The sequence below is a fragment of the Equus caballus genome, chromosome 12 (genome assembly GCF_041296265.1).
Source record: "Equus caballus isolate H_3958 breed thoroughbred chromosome 12, TB-T2T, whole genome shotgun sequence".
In the NCBI taxonomy this organism is placed as follows: Eukaryota; Metazoa; Chordata; class Mammalia; order Perissodactyla; family Equidae; genus Equus; species Equus caballus.
The window spans coordinates 10,057,029-10,076,248 of NC_091695.1; the positions used below are offsets into that span (position 1 = coordinate 10,057,029).

At 59.2% G+C, this 19,220-nt stretch overlaps 1 protein-coding gene across 5 annotated transcripts in view; it reads left to right on the forward strand.

Moving 5' to 3' along the window:
* The window catches only part of PRDM11 (PR/SET domain 11), an 80,806-nt gene that overhangs the window by 11,160 nt on the left and 50,426 nt on the right, over nucleotides 1–19,220 (forward strand). For 4 of the 5 annotated variants that reach the window (XM_023653923.2, XM_070229344.1, XM_070229345.1 and 1 more), the window contains exons 2-4: nucleotides 17,012–17,136; nucleotides 17,455–17,558; nucleotides 18,147–18,409. In XM_023653923.2, the coding sequence (XP_023509691.1) occupies nucleotides 17,018–17,136; nucleotides 17,455–17,558; nucleotides 18,147–18,409 (486 nt within the window). In that variant the 5' untranslated portion in view covers nucleotides 17,012–17,017. Of the gene's footprint in view, nucleotides 1–15,878; nucleotides 16,409–17,011; nucleotides 17,137–17,454; nucleotides 17,559–18,146; nucleotides 18,410–19,220 lie in introns of those variants that run through there. The other variant, XM_005598057.4, reaches the window with a different exon arrangement.

Genomic DNA, 19,220 nt, shown 5'->3' on the forward strand with positions numbered 1-19,220 from the left:
CCACCTCTCCTGTGATGCACACATCCTCCTCCCCAACTCAGATGCTTGCATCCCTCCGGGGACCAGTAGCTCACTGGTTCCCAAGGCAGCCCACTGTGTCTTTTTTATGTTGTTTTACTAAGTTTTAATTATGTAAGGAATATACCAATACATTGTGCTGTAAAAAAAATCCAAATATTATAAAAAAGCTAAAGCCCTTTTGATAACCACAGCCAGCCTCCTCCGCAGAGTTGATCGTCACTGCCATTGCTTTAGGAGATATCCTTCTAGATCTTTCTCTATTCATTGGCACACACAAGCGATAGGAATGGGGACCATTGTAGTGTGCGTGCGTGTGTTGCGCACATTGTTTTGTCATACATCATTCTGCAAATTGCTTGCCCTGTTTGACATTGGATCTTGGAAATCCTTTCGTGGTTTTACGCAGCGAGCTTCCATTAATCTTTTTTCTTTCCTTTACTGATACACCGTAGATTTTGGAGAGGATCATCGTTTATTTAGCCGCGCTCCCCTGCTGGTGGACATCTAGGTTAATTCTGATTTTGTTCTTGTGCCCCCTTGGGCCGATTCAGGGGACCAACTGCTGGGTTACGGGAGCCTGCGGCATAAAAAAAAATTATGGTGTAATATTTAAAATCCGTCCACTGAGATTTTGCACAAAAACAAATGTCTCCCTGCGGGTCCCCTCTGTTCCTGGGTCTCTTCTCTGTTTATTTTTAAATTTTATTTTTCCTTTCTCTCCCCAAAGCCCCCCAGTACATAGTTGTATATTTTTAGCTGTGGGTCCTTCTAGTTGTGGCTTGAGGGATGCCACCTCAGCATGGCCTGATGAGCGGTGCCATGTCTGCGCCCAGGATCCAAACCGGCAAAACCCTGGGCCGCCGAAGTGGAGCGCGTGAACTTAACCACTCGGCCATGGGGCCGGCCTGTGGGTCTCTTCCTTAGAGCCAGAGAGAAAGTCTGCTCCCCTGCCAGGCCCCAGAGAGCTGGAAACAGTGGCCGTGGCCCCCAGACCCTCTTTTTCTTCGCACTCGGGTTTTTGTGCCCTTGCTCAAAACGCAGCTTTGAGTGACCACTCTTTGGGAAGCCGTTGTGGGAAGTGGCCTCTGGGCTTGATGCCTTGGTTCAGATCCCGGTGTTTGGGGAAATCCGCTTAACCTGTCTGTGCCTGTTGCACCGTCTGTGAAACAGAGATGACAATAGCATCTACGTGACAGAGCTGCGGGGGCACCGAGTAGGTGAACGCATGTAAGGTACAGCACGCTGTGCCGGGCACGTGGTAAATGTCAGGTGAAGTTGTCATCCTGGGGTCTCCGCTCTGCGGCAGCTGCAGCCCCGCTCCTGTGGGCAGAGGGCCTGCGTCCCCGCGGGCAGCCTGGGATGGCTCCAGCCTTTGCAACCCCTTCATGCCCCTGTCCATTGGTTTCCCAGAGAAGCTGCCTGCCTGGGAATGCAGCGGGCGATCGGATTGCTGCCCGGCTTGGCCCTGCAGCTTCTGGAGCGGGGCCCACGGGGCGGGAAGGAGGTCAGCCTGACCCTTTGCTTGGCGGTGGTGGCCCGGAGCCTGGTAACGTAACCCCACACCTTGGGCAGATTTACCGGCCACAATGGGGACCGTTGTGGCTGCGGATTTGATCCCAGTTGGCCTGCAGGGTGGGCAGGAGAAGAAAGCAGCCTGGGGCAAGCCTCTCCCCTGGGAGCCCCGGGCCTCTCTGGGCCACACTGGCAAGTCCAGTCTTCGGTTTGCCTTTCAGCCCCTGGGCGAATCTCTGCAAGTCATTATGTATTTAGTGCTGGAAAGGTGGCTCTTTTGATCTTTTCCTCACCCCCCTGCCCACTTTCAGGTTCTAAACCACATTTATACCACCAGCCAACCAGCTCCTAATAGGCAGCCTGGCCCACGCCATTTCATGGATATGGAAACCGAGACTCAGAGAGGTTAAGTGACTTTCCCAAAGCCACACAGTTAGCCGCTGGCAGGGCTGGGAATCTACCCAGGCCGTCTGGCTCCTTGTTCAGTTCTTTTTCACGAGGCCACCCAATGTAATAGTCCTGGCAGGAGGTGCCCAACCGGGCAGTCCAGCTTGACCTCCTGCCCTCTGGTCAGTGGCATGTGTGGTCAGTGAGCACAGAGGGTTGGAATTATTTCCTGAGAGGCGAGAAGAACCTTGGCTGGCCGGGAGCCCAGCCCTTCCCCGGCACCAGCCACAAACCCTCTCGGCAGCCAGAGGTGGCAGGGCACAGAGTGTGGCTGCCCTAGCTGAGCCATCAGCCCTGCGGGGGGAGAGCTGGCCCTCTGAGCCTGTCCCGTGCGGTGGGCAGGGGCTACAGCGACCCTGGGGACTCTGGGTGCTTCTCCCAGGGAGCAGGAGGGCAGCATCACTGGGCCCGTTCTAAGACTGGAGAGAGCAAGGCTCAGAGAGGCCCAGCGGCCGATCCGAGCTGGCGGCTGGCAGAGGGGACCCTGGAACCCACCTCTGAGTGCAGACATAGTCATGCGCAGGGGCACAGCAAAGACGCAGACCTGGCCCACCTTTGAGTTAAGAACGTGGCCGTGGGTGTCCAAGGGATGTGGGCCCGGGTCCTGGCTCGGTCATAACTGTTCATATTCACTGCACACTTCCTGCGTGCCAGGAGCTCTTCTGATCTGGACCCGCGATATTTCACTTAATCCTCAGAATAACCCCACATAGTAGATACCATTGTTATTCTCCACTTACAGCTGAGGAAACTGAGGCACAGAGACGCTAAGCGGCTTCCCGACGTCCTAAGGGTGAAGCTGGGGTTTGGACCCTGGCAGGGGGGCTCCAGTTAGTGGGAACCAGCCCCTAGGACCAGAGGGCAGGACACACCTGTCCTCTGCCTGGCACGGTGCCTGAGGCACGGCAGGCCCTCCTGATTCGTTTGTTGAGTGAATATTGTGTGAATGAATGTCAGGCTTTGGACCAGCGGCTCAGCGTCTCTGAATGTAAAGTGAGGACCCAGTCACCTCTCCCCCCCGCATCGATGGCAAGGGTCCAGCGCGGCTATACTTGAAAGCACCTAGCCCAGGGCTCTGGCCGTGGCCGCCGTGGTCACTCTGGGAAGACAGTGCCACCGAGCTGCTCTCGACCGCATCCTGGGAGTGGGCGGGGCTGCTCCGAGCTTCGCCCTGGTGCTGGGCTGCCCGCCCCTGGGGACGGAGGCAAGTTCTCTCAGCATGGTGGTGATGGTGTGCCCCATGACTGGCCTTGGGCTTCCTCTGGGCAAAGTGGGGGGCCGAGGGGCCGAGGGGCCGAGGGCCTGAGGGAGAGCCCCGTGACTCCAGGGCGCCGGGCCCTCGTGTTCGCACACACACGTTCTCGCCAGCTTCCGGAGCATCCTTCCCTGACGCCCAGGCAGGTGGGTGACTTGCCCAAGGCCCCACGGGTCTGGCAGGACTCCAGTCCCACTCGGCTGCTGCCTCCCCTGTGGGTTCCAAAAATAGGGGCAGATAGATGCCTGGGGCAGAACCAGATGGGGGGCCCCTGGGAGTCTCGGGGTGGCTCCCCCCTCAGCTGCCCTCCCTGTAGGGAATCCCATCCCACTCCCACTTCCTCTCTTTGTAAGTTGTTCTGGCAGCAGCCTCTCGGAGACGATGTCTCTCAGGACACACGATTCCATCCTAGGCTCTGCCACAGATTTGCTGTGCTTCCTTGAGTAAGTGCCCTCCCCTCTCTGGGCCTTGGTGCATGGCCCCGTGAAAGGAGACCATGGGGCTGGCTGACACCTGCTGTTCTGTCCCTCGTTTAGGGGTACGATTTGTGCGTCAGGACCCAGACTGGCATTATCTCAGCCCCTTTTTAAGATACTAGGATATTGGAGACCTTCCACCCTGCCCGCTGGGACAACTGCACTTGGAGCTGAGCACCAGGTTCTGGCATCGACTGGTCCTGAGACTGTGGAAAGCAGTGTATGAGGGGGCTTGCCGGGGGTGCCCGCTGGGTCCACTCCCCTCGGCCCACCCCGAGAACCCGAAGTTTGGCGGATGATGCCGGCCGTCGGGGAGAGCACAGCTTTGGGACTTCACGCCATCCGGGCTTGGATTCTGGCTTTGCCCCTGACCCTTGGCTGCCCGCTTGACCTCTCTGAGCCTCAGTTTCCTCACCTGTAAGACAGAGGAGGTGAAACTTTCCTCCTAAGGTGGAGATGAGGATGAAATGGGTTGATGTGTATGACTCCCTAGCAACCCACTGACACTCAGCAGGTCCCCCATGGCGTGCAGGGGTCTGCGGAGTGTGGTGGGGGAAGGCGTCAGAGACAGTTCTAGAAGCCTTGCCAACAGCCCTGGAGGCTGAGTCCAGAAATAGAAGGCCCAGAGCCAGAGGCTCCTGGTGGCCAGGCTGGCCTCCGCCAGCCCGCGAGAGGCCGCGCAGAGGGGGCGGCCAGGGCCTCCCCTCCCTCCGGGCTGCTGGCTGCGTACAGTACTCGGCAGCCTTTGGGCTAATTTTACCTCTTGGTTTTCATGAATCATTTCCCCTCCGGGGGTGTGTGAGAGCTGTGGAGACGGCCCTCGCCTGGTGCCCGGGCGCCAGCCGCAGCGACGCTCCCGTGTGGGCCCTGCTTGGGGGCCCCTCCCAGAACAGGACACCCCAGGGACCCCAGAAAGGGCATCGGGGGCCTGTTCCTTCCAGCCGGGTCCCTGTGCCTTTGGGTAATCATGTTTTGGGGTGAAGGAGCCCCAGCGGCTGCTGAGGCTGGAACTTGGGCTAAATATAAAGGAATTTGGAATCGAATGGTTTTCCCCTCATGGTCCTTGGGGTCTGTTTCCACCTCAATGGTGGAGCAGCTCAGCAGAGACCCCTGTGACCTGTGGGGGCTTCTCCGTGGCCCAGCTCCGGGGGTTTGCACAAATGCTGAATTTTCGTAGTCACGGAATGCCAGAGCCAGCAGGTCCTGCAGGAAGTCAAACCCCTCCTCCTTAGGTAAACTGAGGCCCAGGGAGGGGCAGGAATTTATCTGAGGTCGGTGGATTGGGGGAAGAGGTCGAGCTAATGGTCGTTTACTGACTGCTTATCGCTTTGCTCATGAAAACCCTATTTGACGATTATTGTGCCCATTTTATGGAGGGGTGAGTGAGGGCGTGGAAGGAGGAGTCACTTCCCCAGATGCTCCGCTGGCAGCGCGGAGCCACGTTCGCCTCCAAGCCGTCTCCCTGCGCAGCCACACGCTGGGCTTCCCCGCGGAGAGGGTGTACGGGGTCGCTGCGAGGTCGTCCCGGAAGCTTCCAGCTCGCACGTACCCTCTCCTTTCTTCTGTTCACCGAGTGTGTGTGGCGGACCCGTCTGGGCCCTGGACACTCGGGAGCAGCCAGACCGGGCAGAGCCTGGGAGGCTGGCGAGGCCCCAACCCAGTGCCCCTCTCATCGGAGGCTGGGTTCTCGCAGGACCACGTCCACACAGCACTGTGATCTCGGCCTCGCAGGCCGCAAACTCAGATGCCAGCCCAGGGGGGAGGTCCCTCGGTGACACGGGCCGGCCGGAGATCCGCAGAGTAAGCGCTCGCCCCTTCCAGCGGGGCCACCACCACCCAGCTCAGGCAGGTTGTTGCCACATGGGTCCGCCCGCCTGGTGTTGCTAGTGCTTCTGATTTTCCAGAGAAGCCAAAAATCCACGTTTTTACACGAAATCTTCTGTTTCTTCAAAGTTGGCAAGGAAAGCAAAAATAAAAATCGAAAAGAAGTAACCCAGCCGCCAGTTTGTAACTGTGGGTCCTTTCTTCTGTGGCCTCTGCCACAGGCCTGTCTGGGTGGAGCAAGGTCTCGTTCTCATTGTCCCTCAGGGGCCACCTCTCCCGGTAGGGCCCTTCGCTCCCTGCTGTGGAAGACCTGACCCCACCCCTGATTGCAGTTTGTCACCCCCCACACTAGACTGCCACCTTGGAATGGCATGGGCTTTGACTTGGATATACTCCAGACAGCGGCTGTGCAGCCTTGTTCAAAGCACTTAACCTCTCTGAGCCTCCATTTTCTATCTGAAAAACAAATCAAGCAAAACTGGACTCACCAGGTTGTTGAAAGGACTAAATACAACCAGACAGAAACTCAAGTCAAGCAGGATTAGACAAAAATGGAATTATGGGCTCAGCAAAGTGAGAAGTCCAGGAGCATCTACAGCTTCAGGCACAGTTGGATCCAGGGGCTCACACTGTGTCATCAGGACCAGTCTGTCCATCTTCCTCAGCTTTCTTCTGTGCTGGCTCCGTTCAGAGGCAGGCTGTCATCCATGGTGGCACAGTGGCTGGCCACCAGCAGCTCCATACTCACCTTCTATTCTTCCGCAGCCTCTATTCCCAGCGGATTCCTCAAGAGCCCCAAACTGCCGCTCACGATTGCCTGGGCTCTTTTCCTTTCCTGCACCGTCCACTCTGAAGGCCAGACGTGCACCCTGCTTGGTTGGTCCTTGGTCACACTCCTGTCCCAGCGTGGAGCATCTGGAGAAGGGGCTCCCCAGGGACACCAGGGAGCTTGGTGCCAGAAGGAGGAATGGATGCCAGCGGGAAAACTGACAGACGTTCTGCCCCGGCTGCAGGCCTCGCGAGGGCGGGGACCTGTGACAGTGCCTGGTGCTCCGCAGCATGCAGACGCGTCTCAGGATGAATGGATGTCCTCCACGTGCATGTAGCACCTGGCACACGGCCTGGCATCGGCCACATCTGTGCCGCTCCTGCCTCCCTCCTGGAGGACCGGGATGGGGGGCTTCCGTCCTGGCCAGCTTGCCTCCCGGGTGGAGCGACACGGTCCTGTGGTGCCTCCTCAGTGGGGACCTGTCAGCTTGGCCGCAGAAGCCCTGAAAGCCCCATTTGTTTGGCCAGCTCGACAGCCGGGTGTTGCAATAACGGGCCCCCGCCGCCCTGTGCGCACAGCTGTCCGAAGTCATCCCGTTCATGTTGACTTCCTTATCGCCTGCGTCCCGAGAATTTGTGCCTGTTAGTCTTTTGAGGTTGAGCTGCAGGTAGATCCTTGATGTCATCGCGTGTGAAAAGGGGACATAGTCCGCCCCGCAGGGCTGTGGGGAGGATTAAGTGAGTAATAACAAAAGTGGACCGCCTGGCACGAGGCCCGGTACCCAGGGGCTGCCCGGGAAAGCCAGGTTCTCTTGGATCCCTTCAGATCCAGGTCTTAGCATGAGCCCACGTGCAGAGCCTTTCCTTGAGTATGCGGCAAAATGCTTAATGAATTCTTCATAAATGGCCACCGTGGATACACACAGACATGCAGGCACAGCGACACACACACACACACGTGCTCACATGCGCAGGCACCTTCCTTGTCCAAAGACGGAGTGGTGGCCAGGCTGCCTGGTCGTGAGTCCCCTGTTGGAGGCATCCAGGCACGCTTGGTGGTGATATTTACTGGGGCTTCAAGCATCCTGCCGTTTAGCCACGTGCTTCTCAAACTCTCCCATGCATGCAAATCACCTGGGCTCTCCTTTTCTTAGGGAGACTGATTTGGGAGGTGTAGGGTGGAGTTCACCGTGGGATGCTGACCCTGCCGGTGCATGGCCCATGCCTCGAGAAGCAAGGATGTGGGTGACTTTTGAGATTTCTCTGAATCCCGAGATTCTGGGCGAGTAAACAGCCAGTGGGAGTGGCAGGGGCAGGATGGAACAGCGAGGCAGGGAGGAGAAGCGGACCACAGAGGGCAGGCCAGGGGCTGGGGCTGCTGAGCTGGCCCCAGGCCCATGCTGCGGCCCTCCCTCCACAGTCCTTCCCCTCTGGACTCGTGGTGTAGACGGCGAGACCCCTTTCCTTGTAGCTAAAACACCACGTGGTGTTTCCCCAGGTCCTACCTCCCTCCACAGAGGCTCCAGCTCTGTGGGTCAGGAGGTGTGTGGGGGTGAGAATGTGCTGAGCATCCTGGAGCGGGGCAGCAGACCAGGCACTGGGGGAGGGGCTGCCGAGCACAGACTGCTGGCGGGGTTCGCATCTCCCACCGCCTTCCTCTGGGAGGCCTTGAGCAAGGGACTGCCCCTCTGGGCCTGTTTCCTCAGCTAGAAAGCAGGGCCTTGGACCAGGCGTTCTGGGCACACCCTTTCAGCTCTGACTGCCTGGAAGAGGCAGTAAGAGGGGCGAGCACACTTCACCCAGCCCTACCGCTGCAGAGCCACGGGCGTGACGTGGGGGCAGACGGTTCAAATTCCCACCTTCTGCATCAGCATCAGGAGCCGAGGCGACCGGAGGCTGTGTGGGGGCCCCCAGGCTCCCGTGAGCGGTCAGTGCAGGATGGCAGCTTTCCTGAGAAGAATCTACTCATCCAGGCCTGTTGCACTCACCACCTTCCCACCCGCCCCCTTGGTCGTCTGCAACAGTGCCCTCCCTGTGCCCCGGTACCCTGTGCCCAGAGAGCCCACACGGCTGGCAGCCCGCCCCTGCCCCCCACGGGTGCACACCCCTGCTCCCCAGGCCTTATTTGGCTCTGCTCAGCTTGGTGCCTGGAATCCTGGAGCCAGGTTGGCCTTGGGGAATTTATTTGGACCTCAGGGGCCCCTGCCACGGGGACAGCAGGTGCTTGGGGGGAGCCCTTCCCCACCCCTGCTGTCTCCTAGCCTCCTGCTCCGCTCCCTGGCATCCTGGGGGCGGGGAGGTGTCAGGGCAGCGGGGGGGGGGGGGGGGGGGGTGTGGGGGGGGTCTTATGTTTTCATCTAGTAATTTGAAGACGTATTTTTTTTTACTTTTTATTATGCAGAAAAGCTAGATAGAGGAGTATAAAACTTCCATGGAGCCAGCGCCCAGCCAAAACAATTCAGAACTCCTGGGCTTTACCAATATATTTGTAAAATCAGAAAAGCATGCATCTGGCATAAAATTCCATGAGAAGGAAGCCCCTCTCCTCCCCCAGCCGTCAATCCTGGGAGCAGCAGCTGTCACAGCCCGGAGCTGTTCTGTGCATACATGAGCACAGACAAGTGTGTGTGTCCTCTTTATTTCATTAAAATGTGGCATGTTTACATAGCTTACTCGCTTTTGTGTCGGACGCCATTCTAGGTATATTACAAATATTAACTCATTTAATCCTCATAGCAGCCTTACCAGGTAGGTGCTGTTAATATCCCCAGGCACAGAGAAGTTAGGGAACTCCCCCGACATCACACAGCGCTAAGTGATACAGTTGGAAGTTGAATGTAGGCAGCCCTGCCCCGGTATCCATGCTCTCAGCCCCATTTTCTGCCGCCTCTCAAGTTACAGATACTGTTCTTTACCTCGATTTTGTTTTCGCCACTAATCACATAATCCATTTAGCAAATGTGGATTGTGTGCCAACTGTGTGCCAGGCATGGTTCTGGCGGCAGAGGGTACAGCCACGGACCAAACAGGTAAACCGCTCTGTCTTCTGGAGTTTATGTTCTAGCTGGGGAGACAGCCAGCCAAGGACACAAATGAGTGCTACCTCAATTTGATGGTGAGTGGTGCCCAGGAGGGAAAATAAAGCAAGGAAGGTGGGGGAGAAAGCGGAAGGGCGTTGCAATTTTATAGAGGAGGCCAGAGAACGTGACCTTGGGGGAAGGCCCTGCGGGTGTCTGGGGGAACAGCATTCCAGGCAGAGGAACAGCCAGTGCAAAGGCTCGAGACGGAGCGTGCCATGTTGCAGGCTGAGCCCGGCAGCCGCTGTGGGTCGTTGGGAGTGAGGGGGCAATGGGAGATGAGGGCTCGGAGCAAAGGGGGCAGGCGTGGGCTGCTGCGCCCCTGGAGAGCTTTGCTCTTTGCTCCGCGTGAGATGGGGCTCCGTTTGCTCTGACTTAGGTTGTGACGGGTCCCCCTGCCTGCGGGGCGCAGACTGGGCAGCAGGACAGAGCGCGAGCAGGGAGCGCGGGCCAGGCTGCCCCCACAGCCCCCTCGGCCACCCCCGCAGCCCTCCACGCCAGAGGGAGAGGTGGCTCCAGGGCGCTGGCCGAGGAGGAGGTGGGGGCTTTCTTCCCTCGCCTCCTTCTCTGAAACAGCCACCTGTGGTGTGGCCACGCCTCCGGATGGACACGCGGGTTGTTTCCAGTCTGGCCGTTGCAGACTGCTGGAATTGCATACGCTCACACACGTGTCGTGGAGGAATTCCTGGAAGTGAAGTGGCAGGATTGAAGGGCACCTGCATTTTTGGAAGGTTCCCAGGGCACAACGGCTCTGCACATGCGCACCAGCGTGCGGCCCCCCAGCAGCGTGGGAGAGGGTGTGCTCAGGTGCTAGCTTCCGGTCAGGTCTCCCGCTTAGGGGAGAGGGGTGGCCTCGGGGAGATGCTGCCGGCCTACCCGATTTGTCCCTTTGTAGGCCAAGGTGCCATCGAGGTGGACGGTTTATGGAGGCACCACCAGAGTTCTGGACCCACGGAGTGGACCCGCGGTGGGTGGCACCAGGGAGGATGACCATGGCCGCACGTAGCAGAAACCCCGTCCTGGGCCGGCTGGAGTCAAAAGAAGAGTAACAGGAAGGACTTGGTTCCACAGCACCGTCCCCACTTCAGACGCCAGTCGCAAGTCCTGGGCCACCCGTACTTCCGACCCACACAAATCAGGAATTCCCGCCAGCCCCTCCTCGGGTTCTAGAATCTGCTAGAATGACTCATGGAACTCAGGAAGATGCTTTCCTTGCTGTGATTGGTTTAGCATCAAGGATACACCATCGGGACCCCCAGGAACAGCCTATGAAGAGGCCCCTGGACAAGGTGTGGAGAGAGGGGTCAGGGCCCTCAGCTGTCTCCTCGTGCGCCACCCTCCTGGCACCTCGATGTGTCCACCAGCTGGGAAGCTAAGAATTCTTCTAGAGCTCAGCTCCAGGCCCCTCCGCTCCCCGGAGATCAGAGGGTGAGGATGAAACTTCCGAGCTCCTAATCCCGCAGTCTGTCTGGCGAGCAGCCCCATCCTGACCTATGTGGGGCCCATCCTCAGCCAGCTCCTTAGCGTAAACCCAGGTGTGATGGAAGGGGCTCCTGTGAATAGCGAAAGGCACTCCTATTTCTTGGGAAATTCCAAGGGTTTAAGGAGCTCCGTGCCAGGAACCGGGGACAAAGACCAAATATATTTGTCGCTGTACCACACCTTCCTTCTGCTCCGCTCTCCTAGCCTCTTCCTCTTCAGGACACGGCCGCCATTTGCAACAGTGGCTGCGTGCTTTCTCCCGAGGGTGGCCCCGCTTTCCCTGAATCTCGGGGGGCCGGGGGAGGGGTCCTAGGAGGGAGGTTGGCACCCGAGCAAAGGCCAGTTCTGTTCGTGGGGAGGAAAGGGGAACAGGATCCAGCCAAGCGACCAGCAGTGTCCACTGTGAGAAGCTGCACGTCAAAAGGATGCTCACTCGACTTTCGAGCCTTTACTCGCTTGCCTCCAGCGTCTTATCGACGTCTCTCGATGGTGGAGTCAGCGCGTTCGCTTTCAAAGGTTCTGCGGGAGGAAGCACCTTGGGAGAATGTGCTCCTCGCCCCGGCCAGCATGACGTCTGCTGGACTTTTAAAATAATAAATACAATGAATGATAATAACTAATATTTATAGAGTGCTTGTTATATGCCAGGACTTATGCCATGCAAAACAGCCCTGTGAGGCGGGTTCTGATATGACGCCCATTGGACGGATGGGGAAACTGAGGTGGGAGTGGTCTGTTAATTTTCCCAAGGTTACATAGCTTGTAAGTGGCTGTGCTGGTATCAGCCGATTAACAAAACACACGGTGACATAGGGCTTCTATGAATTCAGGACACTTTTTATAAATGTATCTTTCGTTCATCACTAAAGTATCTACATAAGTTCATCAATCTCAAGGCGTGCAGTTCATTCTCTCTCTGAGCAGTGGTGCTGGGCATGTAAATTCAGCAGCTTCCCGTCATAATTCCAAGCGCTCTCCTCATTACCCTCATGGTTTACTGTTAAGAACCATGTTGGATCTTTTCTTTTTCAGGAAGGGGAAACTGAGGCTCCGAGCAAAGCAAGCACCTGCTCAGGGTCATCTAAAAAGTTTGTGGCCCTGCCAGGACTGAGAGCCAGGGCTGAGGATACCCAGCCCAGGTCACCGTGTGACTTGGGTCTGCCCCCTCATCCCCTGTGCCTTTGTTATCAGAGGGGACGGCAGAGGATGCTGCGGTGGTCCCGGAGCAGACCTGCCACACTCTCACGGTGCCAGCCTCTTGGGAAACCGAGTGGGCACAGACTGGCAGTCCCCTGGCCACGGTGGCTGCTGGGCATTCCAGGCCCCTGGCACGCTGCCAAGGGTGAAAACAGAGCTGCAGGCTCCTGAGCTGCATGCTGCCCCTCCTCTTGGGTTTGCATCTCATTGCTGGGTTCGCAACATGCCTAATCTCTGCATGTGCAGACTCGGAGGAGCCAGCTGAGAGGGAGCATTGCCAGCAGCTTGTAGCCCTCCAGGAGGCCTGCTGCCCACCCCTCCCCCATGTCCCTCACTGGGCAAGCAGGGCCCGAGCAGTCTGCAGAGGCGGTGGCTGGAGCTTCCCCTGGCTGAGGCCTTTCAGTGCCCGCCGAGATGGACCGCAGGAAGGACATAGGCCCGTGTTCTCTCTTTCTTCCCAAACGGAAGTTCATTTGGTCCTGCCCCATCCTATCTTCTCCCTCTTTGCCCCTGCAGCCTTCACTGCAGATACAGAAAGGAGTTGTAAGCACATCAGCCGTGTAAGTGAGGCTTGTCCTGGTTCTCCAGGCAGCTGGACTCCTCCAGGAATGGAGAGGACTTAATTGTGCAGACAGTCAATAAACAGCTGTCAAATAATGGGAATTCTGTAACCCATCATGTTTCCCTTTTTGCTTTGGCTGCCAGGAGGCTCGGAACTGAATGAAAAGCTAAACCACTAGCCATCTTGCAACAGATGCATGGTATAATTGGCGTCACTCTTTCTCCATCTGGTCTCTGGTTGTTCAACTGCCCTGTTGAGTACGCGTCTGTTATAAATCATCTCCATTCTTTTATGCGATGAAGGTGGAATGTAACTGAAAAAATAAGATGTGAAAGGAAGTGGCCTGGAGACACCTCTGCTCCGGGATGCAAGTGAATGCTTTTCCCAGAAGGGGATGGTTTTCCTGGGACCATTTAAGAACTTAGAAAAATGTCTGGGTTCCTTTTTCCCTCCATCTCTCCCTCTCTCTGTCTCCCTTTTCCTTCTCATCTGCTTTTTTCTGTGCCCTTTCCTCTCTTCTCTCCCTCTTCCCTTCCATCCTTTATTCTGTTTCTATTGCCTGCTTTGCCCTCCTTCCCGTCCCCACTTTTTAGTCGTTGTTCCCTCCATCCTCTCTCCCCTCTCCCCTCTTCTTGCTCACCCCCTTGCCTCCGGGCAGCCAGTTTAACATTAATATCCCTCGTAAACCCACAGAACGTGGCTCTTCGAAGGGCCTTGCCACAGCCTTTATCTCATTTATTCCTTGTGGGGTTAACCTGGCAATTACGATGATTTCTTTGTTACCCAGGAAGACATGGAGGCCTAGAGAGGTTGTTCGACGTGCCCGTGGTCACACAGCTTGTATGTTACACCGTATTCACCTTACTATCGGATGCCACCTCAAGAGTCTGATTCTACCCTGCTCCCCACGGCCCCCCCTCTGCCCTTGTGCCAGCCTCACCCACCTGGCCACTCGCCTTGCTTGGCAGAGATCACCGGGCCCCCAGGAGCGCTCAGCCCCGCCACCCGTTCTCCCCTTCTGAGGTTTCTCTTAGAGTGCAGATTCTCAACGTGCCAGCAGGACATATCAGAGGGGCCAGAGAATTCAGACCTGTGTCATTTGGTCACAAATTCATTTGGCAAATATTTATTGAGCATATACTAGGTGCTAGGCAAGACTGAGGCCAGGGAAAGGCAGGGAAGGCACCGCGGGTGCAAAATTTAAGGAGGCGCTCACTCCCAGGTGCCACTTCTGCGCATGCACGACCCTGAGAGTGGGTGCCTCCTTAAGCTTCGTGCCTGGCGCCTTGCTTGTCTTTCTAACATTCTGCCCTGGTGCCAGGCACTGTTTCAAGTGCCAGCAATTTAATATTGAGCAAAAGCACCAGCCCCCTGGCCTTCGGGAGTTATAATCTATTATGGGAAACAGATATTAATCAAACAGTTAAGCTAACAACAGACTGTTTCAAGAGTGACAAGTGCCATGAGGAAAGAGACAGGGGGCTGGAGGGAGCATTTTGGAGTGGCGCATAGGGGGCGCCGAGGGATGGGTAGGAGTTTTCCAGGTGTGCTGCTGGCAGAGGGCACAGCAAGTGCAGAGCCCCAAGTCAGGGTGGAGCGTGGCAGACAGGCAGGGCTGGCGGAGGGCAGAGGGGCCAGATCAGGGAGCCCGGTGCAAAATGGTCCCAGGCTGTTTCTAATACAGTGCCAGAGCCTGCCAATGATTGACTTTTAAAAAATAAATGCAGTCTAACTGAGAGAATGCAAAGCCACTCCTTAATGAGGTCCCTCACAGCCCCGTCCTATCAGCTTCCTTGGGGGGATGTGCAGCCCCTCCAAAGTCATCGCTGTCGCTTTCATATAGCAAAGTCTGCGATAGGATCTAACATTTGCCGCATTTTCCGGATGGAGAAACGGGAGCACAGAGAAGTTATATAACCTGCTGTCTTAGTCAGCGAGCTCAGGCTGCCACCACAAAAGGCCACAGACGGGGGCTTCAAGCACAGACAGTGATTTCTCTCAGCTCTGGAGGCTGGGAGGTCCAAGATCAAGGTGCTGGCTGGTTCTGTCTCTTCGCCTTCTTAAAAGGGCACCAGCCCTATTGGCTGAGGGCCCCACCCTTATGACCTCACTTAACCTTTAACACCTCTCACAGGCCCTTCTCCAAATACAGGCACACTGGGGGTCAGGGCATCAGCATATGAATTGGGGGGGGTGGGGGTGGGGGACGGGGGACACAAACTTTCAGTCCTGAACACCTGCTCAGGGTCACATGGCTAACTAGTGGGACTTGACTGCAGTCAGTGCGACTCCAGGGCCCAGGCCCCTAACCACTAGACCTAACTGCCTCGGGATGTGTTGTGTGTGATGTCGCCCATCCAAGTGAGAAGCGCTTCTCAGGACAAAGGTACAGCAGATCCACTGGGTCTGGCCCCCATCTGGCAGCTGGACATGTGGGCTGAGGCCTGAACTCCCCCCAGCGTGACTGTGGCGGTGATCCTTCTGGAAAAGGACTGCGCTGAGGGTGTGACAAGGAGGTAAACCAGCCAGAAACACAACGCTTGAAGTTGGGGGTTCTCCCGTTTCCAGCTGACTCAGAGGGGGCCCAGGCTCCAGTGCACACCTCCCCAGGAATGGACCGCGTGACCTTGAGCAAGTCACTTGACATCTGCCAGCCCTAGGTTCCTGCCTAGGTGACCCCCAAGCCCTGCGCCCTCACGGGTGGCTGGGGGCCATCCCATTGGCCATGAGGTCGGCCAGGCACCGCGCGCGGAGCCCCTGCTCGCACCCCGTGGCCAGGGCGCAGGCGAGCTGCCGCCGCCGGCTCCGCAGCCCGGGCCGCGCCGATGGGGCAGGGGGCGCGCGCGGGGCGCAGCCGGAGGCTCCGGTGCCGCTCCGCTCGCGCCGCAGGCCGCGCTGCAGCCGTGCCGAGCGGGCTGCAGAGGCCGGGAGGGCGCGCGGGGGCCGCTCGCGCATTTCGCAGACCTGCTCCGACCCCCGCCTCCCGGCGCTATCGCCCACCCCAGACGCCCGCCCGGCGCCCCCCGGCCCGCGTGAGGGCCGAGCCCCGCGGGAGGGGCTGGAATGCCTCCCCGGCGGGGCCCCCTCCCGGCCGCTCGCTCCCTCCCGCTCCCCGCGCGCCCCCCTCCCGGCCGCCAGCCAACTGCGTGCCCCCGGGGCCGGCAAGAAGCCACATGCCCCCGCAAGGAATGCCGGGCCTGGCGGGCGGGGGGCGGGCGCTGGGCAGGGCCGGGCGGGCAGGGCAGGGCAGGGAGCTCCCCGCCGGGAAGGTTGGTGAGAGGGAGAGAGCGAGCCCGCGCCCTCCCCGGCCCCCAGCGCCGCCCCTGCGCGCGGCCGGTGCGCCGCCCTGGCCCGATCGCACGAGCTCACACTTTCGCCGCCGGACCCCGGCCGGGACGACCCGCGGGCTCCGGGGGCCGGGGGCGCCCGGGGGCTGGGGCGGAGCGGCTCGGCCGGCCCGGGCAGCCCGCGCCCCCCTCCGCGCGCCCCCGTCCCCGCCGGCTCGGAGGAGGGGGCAGGCCGTCCTGTTTCCCCACACCCCTCCCAGCCGCCGCCGGCTTTGGGGCCCCGGTGGGGAGCAGGGGGCTGATTAGCCGAGGAGCAGGGGTGTGGCCAGCGGGGCCCTGGGTAGTGAGTCACACATGCTGCTCGCCCAGTCCAGGGGCCGAGCGCGATCCCAGCCCGAGCTGGGCGCTGCCCTGGCCCGAAGAGTGTCCCCGGGCTTGGCATGAGGACCCAGGGGTGCCGAGGGAGGGGCTGAAGCCCTGCGCGGTGGTGGAGGAGGGCGGTAAGCGGCGGGCGGGGAGGACTCCCCTAGAGAGCGGGGTGGGGCTGGGAGTCAGGGCTGGCGCGCCGGCCCACACCAGGACCCCCAGGCCCCGCCTGTACCTGCTCTGAGCTGGCAAAGCGGGCCTGGCTGCATTCCCTGGCAGCCTCCTGGTGAGGGGCTGCGCAGCCGGGCGCTGAGGGCTCCATTTCATCCGCCCGCCCCCCTTGGCCCCAGCTGGGCTTGACTCGATCGGGGCCCTGCTCCCCATTGCAGAGTTTTGGGCTGTGGCTCCTGTGGGTTCCCCATCCCGTTTGCGCTTTGCTCCTGGAGTCCAGGCTGTGCCACCCAGCCCTGCCTCCTGGCCTGAGCTGCCCCGGACCCCTGACCCTACGGGGCTGGTGGCTCCAGTCGTCCCCAGGACCAGCCCGGGATAGAAATGGCATTTCCTCTTGGCCAGGCTACAGCTGTTTTTGTTGTCTGTGTTCTCAAGAGCTTCCTCTGGGGATGGCAGGGAGGGTAAGCAGACTCCGCGGGACCCCTGCTTGCCCTCTCCGCCACTCACCCCTCTTCCCCTGTCTCTTTGATCCTCTTCCTGTGCTGGTCCCGCCTTCGCGTCCCCAGGACAGAATGACTGAGAACATGAAGGAGTGCCTGGCGCAGACCAAGGCGGCCGTGGGGGACATGGTGACAGTGGTGAAGACGGAGGTGTGCTCGCCACTCCGTGACCAGGAGTATGGCCAGCCCTGGTGAGGCCCCTGTGTGGGGACAGGAGAGGGAGAAGGGGGGACTCCCTGGGCTGGGTTGGCTGGCGACCCTGGGGAGCATTCCCGCTCTGCCCGCCTCCCTTGCCCTGCCCTGAGCAGCTCCTGAGACCAGAGGCGAGCACAGGCTCTTGAAAAACTCAAGCAGAGTGGCCCCGGAAGGCCGGGGCTCCGGCCTCAGGACTGCTACCGCTCCACCTGCCCCACGTCCCCGCGGCCTCCTGGCCACGTCTTCGGCTTCTCTGCCCACCGGGCTCTCTCTGATGGCTTCTTTGCTTTCTCTACGGGCCCGTGTCCTGGCAGCTCCAGGAGACCAGACCCCTCAGCCATGGAAGTGGAGCCCAAGAAACTGAAGGGGAAGCGTGACCTCATCATGCCCAAAAGCTTCCAGCAAGTGGACTTCTGGTGTAAGTGGAGCTTGGGGCTCCGCCTGGGTCCTCCCCGCTCCCCACCCCCTCCCCGCCTCTGCTTAGGGACTCTGCGATAAGACGGATGATGGGTGCTGCCGGTCACACAGCTCCTTGCCCAGGTCCAGGCCTCAGTTAATCCTTACCGTTAGCCACTGAGGTGCCTATTACTGGTCCCATTTCCCAGGTGAGGACGCTGAGGCTGCGGGAGGGTGAAGGACGCCGCCTCGGGTCCCGCGGCCCACAGATGCGCGGTCGCAATTCAAACCCAGACCCTTCTGAGCCCAAAGCTGTGCTCTTTCTTCTGCTTTTTCAAACTTGAGACAAAGGGAGCGCTGGTGTGCTTAGCAGTGGCAGACGTGGCCTTTGAGCCCCCAGGGAGGGGAATGGGCGATTGCCGCTGAGGATTCAGGGGCCCGCGGCTGGATAAGGTGGATCCAGGTCTGGGACTCCAGAGTCCCGTGCAGGGTGTTTGCCCTGCCCCACTCTGTCCTCAGGGTGGGCTTCCGTCAGCCCCTCAGCCTCCTCCATGCAGGTCCTGCCCCCTCGCCACCTCTGAGGCTCTCTTTCCTCTTTCCGTCCCCCCAGTCTGTGAGTCCTGCCAGGAGTACTTTGTGGATGAGTGCCCGAACCACGGTCCCCCAGTGTTTGTGTCCGACACGCCGGTGCCCGTGGGCATCCCAGACCGGGCCGCCCTCACCATCCCGCAGGGCATGGAGGTGGTCAAGGAAGCCAGTGGGGAGAATGATGTGCGATGCATCAATGAGGTCATCCCCAAAGGCCACATCTTCGGCCCCTACGAGGGGCAGATCTCCACCCAGGACAAATCGACTGGCTTCTTCTCGTGGCTGGTGAGTGTTCCCTGGGCTGTTCCGTGGGAGAGGGTGCCGAGGAATGTGCATGGAAACCAGCAGGGGGAGCCGTGCGCTGGCCCAGCCGGGACAAAGAGCTTTTCTGCCATCATTCCCGGGCACGTGAAGGATGGGTCCTGCTCTAGCCCCTGGCCCCGCCGAGGGGCTGCGACCCTTGGTGGCTGAGGGCCATGCTGAAGAGCCCACCAGGCGGCGGTCGGCAGAATCAGTGGTGGGGCTCAGGGAGCCCCTGCAGCCAGCCAGGCAGAAGTCAGGGCGATTTTCCCATGCATCCTTGCGTGAGTGTCTGGCGGGCCAGGCAGTGGCATGGACCAAGGGTTTCCCCCAGCCCCCCTCTGGAGCCCGGGACTTGGAGCTGGGGACCGGGGGGTGCAGAGCGTGACATTCAGCTCACACAGTGGTAACACCAGGTGACTGAGCTTGGTGCCTGCCGGAGGGAAAGACTTCCACCAGACAGACGCGGTCCTTGCTCTGAGGGCGCGGGCGGCCTGGTGGGAACCAGGCGTTGAACAAGTCATACACGTGTGATAACTGCTACTGAAGGGGGCGTAGAGGATGCTCTGGGAACAGCCAGAGAAGGCAGCGTGCGTAGTGCTCCGGAATTTGGGGCCCACAGCCCAAGTTGGTTATGTCAGTCAGCTTTGCTCTTTACTATCTAATGTGACCTTGGACGAGTCATTTAACGTCTCTGTGGCTGTTCCGTAACAGGATAGGCACAGCTGCTTGGTGAAGATTAGATGAGTCCGTACTGTAAAGTTCTTAGCATCGCACTTGGCCTTCGTAAGCACAC